Genomic DNA, 10,881 nt, shown 5'->3' on the forward strand with positions numbered 1-10,881 from the left:
TTGCTCGAGTGAGCATAAAACGATTGAGTGGTTTTTCCGGTTGAGGTTCTTAATTTAAGATTCTACTGACTAAGATCAAAGCATTTGACAGTATAACTCATACACCTGATCAATCAAGAGGCAGCCTTAGAAAGGTTAGAAATTTCTATATGTATATTTTTAAAATCAGATTTGTACTTAATGTTTCTAAAGTTTATCTTTCAATGTTTAGTCAAAAAATTGATATTTTAAGGGGTTGAAAGGAAGTAAAAACTTTCCTTGTCATACATACCAATAAGTGATTCATTCTTTCCTCGAGTGCACATAAAACAATTGAGTAGTTTTTCCGCTTTCTTCTTATTTAAGATCCCACTGGATCAAAGCAATTGACAGTATGACTCATACACCTGATCGGTCAAGAGACAGCCTTAGAAAGGTAAGAAATGTCTATGTATATATATTTTTTTAAAATCAGAGTTGTACTTAGTTGTACTTTAGTCAGTAAAAATATTGCTCAGTTTATCATTACAACCGCTTGTGGCATTCACGAGCTCGAGGGAATAAAACCTGTGGATGACGATAAAGCATAAACACTGATAATTCTTCTTTACCTCTTTAAATAATATGCATTGTTTGCTTGCTCAGTTGTACTATAACTTAGAGAAACTGAACGGAAAGGCCCCAAGCTATTTCTTAAGAAAGACTGATTCATAGAGAATTGATATATAATAAGCTAGATAAGAGGATATGGCTGGAATTAGCTGCATGACCCTTATTACGAGTGCCCACCACTGAACACTGGTCATTGTATTGTAAAACGAACCCTCGTTGTTAATTTTTGACTCGTACGCAGTGGTAATTTACCAGATCAAGCTATGGAAGATTTTTCAACTGGATATGAAAACATAGTAGAGCAATCTGCTGTTTAAAGATGAAAATACCGCACTGAAATACTGACGGGGATACATATTATTATGGCTCATAGTTTTTATGCTTGTTATTTTCGTAAATGTTGTAAATATTGCTGCTAAGAATTGCACAGATTATTGAACTTATCTAGCTAGTCCATTTTTTGGATTTAATTCGCATGTACGCCACGGTGAAGTCTTTTCATGGGTTAATTGGCGTGCAATAAGCCAAAAAGTGAACAATGACATCACTAAGAGGGCTTCACTATCTACCGCGCTCCATTTATCTACTGGATGAAATTCTACCCAGTGAACAGTGCTATTGGTTGCCTAATGTTAATCCACTATATTGCAATTTATATGGTGAATAGGACTCTCCAACTTTTGAAAAGCTAGGGCCTGAAAATGAGGATGATCACTTCCGGAGGATTGTGCAATCTTGTACATTTCCCTTATCCACTTGTCTGAACTCAATTCTGTTTGAATGGTACTTACATAAATAACAGTGTTCAACGAAGTTGCTCTCGTCATGGAAATAGTTATTTAAGTCTACTTTTTCCGCTTTCGATATTGAGATGCCTTACATAAGAACAATATCATTCCTTAGTGATGGAATTGACATGGCTAGATAAACTCTCATACCGATGTACACCGATGTTCTGTTGCGACATTACTGAGAGAGCTTAGGCAACGACGACGGCGGCCGTAACGACAACGGCCAAAAAGAAATAGGTTAAGATCATCAAAACAACAACTTTGCGCGTGCATCTAAGCAAATGCCTAATTTTACGTTTTATCGAGGATGGGAACACAACTTTCTTAATCTTTTCCTGAACTTTGATACAGTCCTTTAGAATTCAACTCCTAAAAAGTTGCCAACATTTGACGAATTAAAGGCAGCGCGGAGTCACTTTTTAAGCGAAATTTTCGTAGCCGTAGCCGTCGTTGTTGCTTTAGTGAGCTTACGCAACAGGACGGGAGAGGAAAGACGACGGTAAACCCTGTGTGACAAGCGTGACAATAATTTTGTTTGAAAAAACGTTTCGCCGAACTTCATCCTCCTTTAAACAGATCTTTTTGTAAAAGACCAGAAAACATTAATGTAAGTGAAGATCACGACAAAACACGCAAGTAATAGCACTGTCACGTTTGTCACACACAAGCGTTTTGCCGTCCTCTTCTTTTTGCCGTCTCGTTGCGTAAACTCACTATTAGCTCCCTCTTCACCCAGCAGAGTTTCCCATTTAAAACATCGACACTGTTTCCTTTGCTGTACATTGATTTTGTTGCCTCATGTTTGTGCCAATTAAAGTACAACAATGTCACTGAGATTCTACAGATCATCATTTATGTCCATTGATGCTGTTTGTTTGTTTCTTTTTTGGATGAATTATGAAGGCTACTTTTTCCGCTTCGCTAATGTGATGCCACTGTAGTTCGTAAGCAATATTGACGCTTTTGATTTAAAGCACTAATGAATTTCAATATATCTGACAATACTAGTTCGCTAAAAAAAACCATTGAACAACAGTGAAATTAATTAGTAATACAATACAACATTGCTTGGAAATGTTTAAACTCTTATCCATTGATAATGTCGATTTTGTACCACATTCTCAGTTTGGGGTTTGCTTTCCCCAGAGTTAAAGAATCTTCAAAACGTATGAGAACTCAAACAAGCCTACTACCCTGTGTAAACACGGAACGCTTTAAAGCTAGTTTTATTAATAGACTGTATTTTAAATATACTTTTACTTTTTAACTAATGATATTAAACATTTAAATACAGGTATATATTTTTACTTGTATATTCAATAAAGACATTTATTATTATTATTATTTCCCATAGCAACCCCACAGAGTAATCATGTGGATTCCAATCCAGTCTAACATATAGGTTCAATTTTTTACTACATTTGCAGATGAAGTCGTGCGTTTTTCTCGTAGTCCTATGGGTTATGCAGTTTGACACTGTTCATTCTAACGGTTATTGCTGTAATTGTTACGAAGACAAAGTAAGTAGAAGTGTTGTTTGCCTTTAGACGCTTGCGCGCTTAACTATTATCTTTAAAATAGGATGTAGAGAATGCCCCGCTTGTTTTGTGGTTTCTAGAACGAAACAGTTAAGAATTTTTTTTCTTGAATTTCCACTTTATTCTGCCCCTAGAACTAATCTGCTCTCCTTTGCTTCTCGCATTTGTGCTGGCTGGTGATCTTTTGTGTTGAAAGCACAAATTATATCAGTTTTACTGCTTGGATCCCCGGAGCAAAATAATGAAAAATCTTAATGAAATCACAAAATAATAAGAAATACCTAGATATGTACGTTCCACCTACGTACATACCAATAAGTCTTGTGGCTTTAACTCGACACGGAAAAATCTAATTAGCCTCAATAAAAATCCAAACATAAGTTGAAATAACAAAACTGGCCTTGACAGATTTCTTTGTTTGTGCGCTAACGCTTGTAAGCACGCCTTGCGTCATAAGCCATTTCAGGTGAGATATTAGGAAACAAAAGGATGAACTAAAGCTTGCATGGCCTTTGTTTGGGTATTCTCAACAAAAGAAAGACCGCCCAGATTTCGACTAATGAGAGTGATTCAGTTCATGCTTCACCTGTAATGTAAGAGAGATTAAGATTCACGTATAAGCCAAAAGGCAGGCGTGAATTTGTACCTCGTGACCAAGTTTTCCCCTTATTTTCCGTTTACTCTTTATTGCTTCTACCCAATAAAATAAGTAGTTGTATGCCAGTTTTAACCATAGGAATAGTTCGGGACTGTTTTAATCTGCACATTTTCGATTCTGAGAAATTCTCAACTTGAGTCTGACGTTTGCCGTTTGCGGTAAACATGAATCTTAATCTCTCTATTACCGGATTACAGGCCTATGTTCCTAGCTCGACTGTAAGTCCCGAGAACAATAGCCATCCTCTGCAATGCTTTTACAGTTATGAAATGCCGAAATTATCCAAAACGTACCCTCTCCTGGTACACATTCACACAAGAACCTCTACAGTACCGTAAGTTTAAAACTGCGCAAATCTCTAGTACCTGAGCATTTTCATTGCGCTTCCTAACATATTTGCAAAGTGATAGTCGTTGATATTTGTGAACACTTTACATCATTTATGACTACCCCGCTGTATAAACTAGACGGTTTCACATCTGTTACGCCCAATTAGCATTTATGGCCATGAGAAATTAATTACCATCGATCTGCATACGATTTGGGAAAACACTTGAGTGCTCCTTTGTTCACTCACCCTAACGTCCCGTGCCCAAAATAAGAAGAGAAGTGGCCATTGCCTTCTTTCGATGTTTTTGAAACTTTCGACACATGTACATCATGATTAATTGAAGGAAAACAAGCTACACTAAGAAATGTTTTATGTGTCAGTTTCCCCGCAGTTGCAAAGGTTTGCCCCCAAAATCAGTGAGTGGAGTATACAAGATCCAACCGCTGACCAATATTGACCCCATTGAAGTGTATTGTGAGATGGCAATTGGTGGTGGTGGCTTCACCTTCCTTCCTCGCAGCATCACTAAAAGACCTAAGGCCCAGGAAATAGTCAACTTTCTATTCCGAGATAGGAGCAGAGTCTTGCTAAAGTTACAGAAGAAGAACGACCGAAGTGAATCGTATACTCTCATCCAACCTCTCCCATCGTTTGCCAGCACACACTTTGGGCTTTTGGTGAATAGTTACTCCGGTTACACTAAACCACAGAATTACTTCATGAACGATTACATCTTCCTTGGAATCATTCCAGCGGCAGAGGCGAGAAATAATAAAATGCAAGGTTTTCAATCCAACGGGCATGAAATACAGTTCCGTAATTGCGATAAAAATCCCAACAGCTTGTTTGCGTTTATGCCAAACCATAAGCTGCAAACCCCCAGTGGCTACCATCCGAGCCTGGTTTATGAAGGAACCGGTGTGGCAGTAGACTGGCGCTCCAAGGCAATCCCCATCACTAATCCTGATCGTATGATGCCCAATCAGTTCTTCTTTCTGACAGAACTCCATTTTGGGGGTTGTGGTTGCTACACTTCCAGCAATCGCTGGACCAAGTTTGGTTTTCACGCCACTGCCATTGGAATTCACTAAGGCTCAACTATTTGATCCCTGTGTTTAGCTTGCATACTGAGGTTTAGTGTAGCTACAATCGACGACAAAATGAGTTGAGACACTTCGCCCAAAACTGGGCTTTTTTACGTTTTATTAACTTCAAAAGGAGGAAATATAGCTTTCCTCCCCCAACCCCTCCGTGCAATGTTGTGCCCTTGTTCTAGCTACCTATAGAAAACAACAAACACCCTAACTTTTAATAGAGGGGACAGGGGAGGGGTGCGGATTCTTTTGTTCTCCGGAGTTACCCTATTTAAGTACAATGTCTCAACAATTTTGTCGCCGATTGTAGCCTGCGTGGCAGGCGTTTGAAAGGGATGGGAATTGGAGTTTTAGGCGTGAGAGCAACGCGAGGGGGCGCGCGAGGAGGGAGGGAAGAAAAGCCTGCCAGGAGACCATTGTTTTTCTCGTTTTTAACATCGACCAGGCGAATTTTAAAATCCTGATTGGTTAGTCTTCAAAACAAGTCAATCACAACCTTAGTATCTTTATCTGACATCTTTATCTTCCTCCTCCCTCGCGCGTGATCTCGCGCCCTAATTCCCTTCCCCTTTCCTTTCGAACGACTCATTACCACGCAGGCTTTACGGTAGCAGGCATTATGTTTTATGTAAGTAAGGTAAGGTAAGGTAATGTAAAACGTAAACGTAAACAAAACATCTGTTTCAGTTTTTTACAAAATGCTGTATGTGGTGTATAAAGGTAAAATAACAATTCTTCGGTTATCACTGTCTACAGGGAAGGTTTTTAACTTTGACTTCATCAGTTTTTTTTAATGAGATAGCGAGTTGTTTCACGGAACTGTTCCAAAATAAGCCTTCATTGTATAATCATTAGTGTCGACCTATAGACACTCTATCAAACTTTATGAGTTTCAGAACGACGAAAAGACAAAACTTAAATCAATTCGCAGGAAGCGTGACCAAAAAGCAGTGCTTCATCTGGATGTTGATAGACGGCAATGTGTGAGATGACGTGTTATTCCCAGAACAGATTATGTACATGTCAAAATCGTGTGGGGATAGCTCCAAATTGGTTAGAATCAATCATCTCCAAGACTGCGGGACCAATATATTTGCTAACCACAAAGTCCTCAGCTAACTTGGACAAAGCCGGTGTCAGGGAGATAGGTCGAATATGCTTGGCGATGGTAGTCACCGGCTTAACTTTCATCAGAGGTGTGACATCGGCATCCTTCCAGGACCTTGGGAGTTTCTGCTCAGCGAAAGATGCATTCAGAATGTCGCAGACCGGAGAAGTTAAGAAGTCAGCATAGTCCCGAAGAAGCCAGTTGTTAATGCCATCTGGTCCCCCGGCCTTCCTCACATTACATACCTCCGAGGGGCTAACTATTACAAGCTCAGAGTCGTCCGCAAGTGGGGGGAGACACGAAAGCGGCGTATAATCCTGCATCGGTTCAAGAAGAGCCGAGTTGATCATGTTTGCAATGTCCTGATTAGAGTGCGCCGCGATCCCGTCAAGGTGTAAATGCGAACGTATGTCTTCCCCACCAGTAGCCGGAGTCATCCCAGCAATCATTTTAACATCTCTCCACCACTGGCTAGGCTTGGTTGTCTTGAGGTTAGCGACTTTCGATGCGTAGAACTTTCCGCGACACACCTTTCGCTCACGATTGGTGATGTTCCGAAGATGTCTATAACCCTCAGTATCACCTTGCGCAAAGGCTTTTTGACGCGCCTTGATAAGAGCCTTAAATTCAGCTGTCACCCAAGGAGGGTCATTCACGTGAAGCTTGACAGTCTTTAAAGGCATGAATGAGTTTTAGAGCAATAAAGTTAACAGAAATACAATTGAGTGTGGTATGTGCTTTGGTGCAACGCTACTGAAGTCGGTTATTGAACGGCTGGTTTAATTATGGTGCGAAGTTTTGTTTTGTTTTGTTTTTGTCAAGAGTAAACAACATTTAATTCAAAGAAATGCATGGTTATTAAAAGTGAACGAAAAAAAAAAAAAGAACTAAACAATTTCTGCCTCACAAATTATTTTCCCTTACCTTTTGTAAGTGATTCTTACCCTTGTTTTAAAATCGGAGGGCGATTTGAGAGAGTAGACAGTGCGTTCAAGAGTCCAAAGCAGTCAAACGTCTGACAATTCATAGTGTTCCGATGCCTGCATGCTGCATGTTGTGTTTTGTTTCGTGGGATTTCCTTCATCAAACCAGTTTGCACAATTCGAAAATTGAGCATTGTTTGCTACGCTTTAAAATGCTTGACTCGCACCATTTGGCAATGAATTTTATACATGTACCTATTTCTAAATGTGTCGAAAAAAAGGCAAAGGGCAAACGGACCTCATGATACAAAAAGCGATTAGGTACATTTTTGTATATTGTTCGCTGGAACTAAAGCAACTCATCGCAGAATGATAAGAACAATGGTGTGGGGGGTATTTGTGTAACTCACTCGCTAAGCGATGAGGTACCGAGAGTATTCTTTTTACATCTTGTTCTTTATTGTTCTAGACTTCTACAGCCCTTACAAAACGACTAACTAACAAGTTAAAAAGTAGCAGTTTTTATAACCACAGCTGGATACATTTGGGTTACCTGACCGTGGAAAAAAAAAACAAGGTAAACACGGTGTGGGTAATGTTTTGGTATTACTGAACCTAAATAAATGCGATCGCCAAGAAGCTACAAAACAATGAAAAACTAAAACGCTGGTTAACAAACCCAAACGCGAACTTTGACGGAACTTAACACGACCACCTATGACCCACTTAATGAAACGAAAACGAAACTCAAAAGACGAGAAGGATATTTAAAATAACTTCCAAAATACATCAGTACTAAACAATAGCAAAGAACACAATAATATCTTTCAAAGAACTCTCGTAAACGACCTCTTCTCGTAGGCGACGCCTATTTCCCTTTCGTAAACGGTCGTTGCCATTTTTAACGGTCAAAGCCACCCTTGGTAACCAAGCCTTTAGTCATGATGGATGTAAAATATTCCCTGGATTAAGTTACAATAAGGCAAATAATACGTTCTTGAAAAGTCTTAGAAAGAATGAAAGTGAAGTCCAAGTTGAATTTACGGTAAAAGTTATGGAAAGGGCTATGGTCACTTGTTATTGATGTAACAGCTAAGAAAGACAGTTTGCTAGTGAATGCACTTAAGTTTTTCGGACTTTTGGCTGGTCGCTGTGGTAGTGTAGTGGTGAGAGAAAGAGATTAGGATAAGAAAGGCCCGGATTCGTTTTCCAGGTTTGACCCTGGGTTGCAATTTTCTTTCTTTTTAATAGAAACGCTTTCGATCGCAAAACGCGCTCGTTCATCAATAAACATGGCGGGTTAAGGTTCGTTCAGGCAAAAGTTATTTATACTTCTACGTTGTTCTATGCCGCTAAAGGACTGTAGTATATCAAACTCAAGTTCCACTGTAACTCTAAATCCGTAAGGAAGTGAAAACGCTTGGATTTTGTCACCGTAAAAGTACTGTCCAATGACTGTGTGTGTTTAGAGCTACCCTGCGAGCAGTGGTTTCTCCAGGCCGGACACTACCGGAGAGAAACCGTTTCTCTCCCGTAGCGTCCGGCCTGGAGAAACCACTGCTTGCAGGGTAGTTTAGAGCGCGCTTCTCAGCACTTGAGAATACGTAATTATCTTCTGAATTTTCTTGAATCAAATTCCAGATTATTTTAAGTTGACGAGTCCTAGTATAAAACACCACCAGTTAAAGAGATACTTTTTTCTTTCCGTTTCTCCTCGAAAAGATGCTTATCAAATTTAGCAGAAAGAAGTGAAAAGCGATGCGTTGAAATTGAGAAGTAATATCAGAGCAGCAAGCAGCTGCTGGATGGATCAATCTTATTTCAGATAGTTGTTCCTGCTAGCACGAAAATCCAAGCAGTTTGGATTGTCCAAATCCGAAAAACGTTTGGCTAAAAGGAATGCAAGCTAGATATGATCACTTCAAGGACTGACGTCACTCGAAAAAGCATCGAAAGGTACTTCGTGTGTTGCAACGTTTTCACGGATAAGTCTACTGCTTGGGCTAGAATTTAGTGATATCTAAGTCTCAAGAGTGACCGATATCAATTTTTTCCCAACAAAAAAGGGAACAAGAGCCAATGGAATGCTCACCTAGGGCGAATTAACAATTATTATTCATTCAAAATATTTCTCTGATTCTGATTGGCTAAAAGCACACGCATAATTCACCATAACCAGTTACTGATGACCAAATTTGGAAGAATTTTGTGTTTAGCGAGGAAATGACGTAAAAAATGCAGCGTTTTTGCAGGTTAATGCACCGTTTACCGAGAAGACCTGGGGACGAGGTTGAGTTGTTTTGGTTATGGGAACAAAAATGGCGGACATTTCAATCGTTTCAAGAGTAAGTTCAACTAGGCGAAATAATAGCTAAAAACATGGCAAGAACAACAAGAAGACAATTCGAAGGGCGATATCTGCTATTTGTAGAATATTTGCGGAGCTGAACAACCCCAAATGTGCACTATCGAAGATGAACTAAACATCGATGGATCGATGGAGGTAAGCATGTTTTAGCTATGTATTTAAACTAAGAATTATTTTGAATGAATCATAAAATAATTATTGAATTCGGCTTTCGTATCATATGAAGAATCGTGGAGATCTCGGAGGGTGTTATCCGCCTCGGCCTACGGCCTCGACGGATAACACCCTCCTCGATCTCCATAATTCTTCATAAGATACTCAGCCTCATTCATTAATTGTTGATTATTCCTCGAGCCCGAATGGGTTCTGAGTCAATAGCCCATGAGGCCGAAGGCCGAATAGGCCATTAACTCAGAGGCCATGAGGGCGAGAGTAATAATTGTTTTTGTAAAATCCAACTAGTTGGTCAAAAATATCGAGACAAAACAACTTTAGCTAGTTAAAGCTAGACTTAAAGCCATTGTTTTGGTTTTCAATGCTGGCGCTTTTCGCTACTAGTGGGCTATAACATATAGCCTAGTAGTAGCTCAGCCAATCAGAACGCAGCATTAATAATAGACCACTAGTTGGATTTTACTAAAAGCTTTTATCTTTAAACAAATTTTCCCAGCTTATGAATTAAGGAAATGTATGGAGATCAGTCTGGAGAATTTTAGCCTGTCTACAGAACCCCCACCCTCAGGAAAAATCGATTTTTCCTGAGGGGAGGGTGGTCTGTACACAGGTGAGAGAATTTGTGTTTAACAGGGTTTAAAGGGTTAAAAGGCTGTGTATAATACGCTAGAATTATCAGAAGGAACACTTATCATGGTGCTCCTTATTGCTTTTTGACAACAAAGAAAAGACTTACATCGTGCATCACCAAGATTTGAACCTTAAATTGACAAAAACGTTAGCTTTTGAGATTTGAAACCAAAGGCAAGGCACATTGCCCAATATCTCGGTGAGCCAAAACTAACCTTAATCAGGGGCTAATTGCAGCCAGCTTGGTGACGTTGCCTTTTGCATGAGGCCAATAGGAATATATCGAATTGGCTTGACCTAATTATTACCTTCCAAACAGACAGAAAATATCGCTGCTGATAGTTTATAGACTTGATACTGTATTTAATAAGTCAGATGTTATCTGTTCTCCACTCAAGTCTTGACCAGGTATAATTTTTCAGGATACATTAACTTGATATTAGATTCAAGTGGAATTTTGCGTATTCCCATTTCTTTCATTTACAAGTGTATGGAATATGAGAAATCAGTGACAAATGCAGTTGCAGTGAATGAATAATTTGAGGTTTATTTTATTGCACTGTCACAGGTACAGTTTCAAGAGGCGTTAGATCATTTTATCGGACTATTTTTAAAAAAGTACAAAAATGAACTTCTGCCTAGGTTTATAACGCCTTTATTCAGTTTGAAACTTGT

General features: G+C 39.3%; 1 protein-coding gene across 1 annotated transcript; it reads left to right on the forward strand.

Annotated features, from left to right (window-relative positions):
- On the forward strand, nucleotides 1–5,049 carry LOC140927039 (uncharacterized). The gene is made up of 4 exons (XM_073376702.1): nucleotides 1–134; nucleotides 346–415; nucleotides 2,810–2,902; nucleotides 4,290–5,049. The coding sequence occupies exons 2-4, from the start codon at nucleotides 374–376 to the stop codon at nucleotides 4,998–5,000; spliced, it is 846 nt and encodes a 281-aa protein (XP_073232803.1). The 5' UTR covers nucleotides 1–134; nucleotides 346–373; the 3' UTR covers nucleotides 5,001–5,049.
- Nucleotides 5,050–10,881: the final 5,832 nt, after the last annotated feature.

This window comes from Porites lutea, chromosome 2 (genome assembly GCF_958299795.1).
Source record: "Porites lutea chromosome 2, jaPorLute2.1, whole genome shotgun sequence".
Classification (NCBI taxonomy): Eukaryota; Metazoa; Cnidaria; class Anthozoa; order Scleractinia; family Poritidae; genus Porites; species Porites lutea.

Bases quoted from the DNA above. Each gene is read 5' to 3' on its own strand.
- LOC140927039 (XM_073376702.1), top strand. From the start codon at position 374: ATGACTCATACACCTGATCGGTCAAGAGACAGCCTTAGAAAG. The intron at 416-2,809 runs GTAAGAAATGTC...CTACATTTGCAG, and splicing joins CAAGAGACAGCCTTAGAAAG to ATGAAGTCGTGCGTTTTTCT. The intron at 2,903-4,289 runs GTAAGTAGAAGT...TTTATGTGTCAG, and splicing joins GTAATTGTTACGAAGACAAA to TTTCCCCGCAGTTGCAAAGG.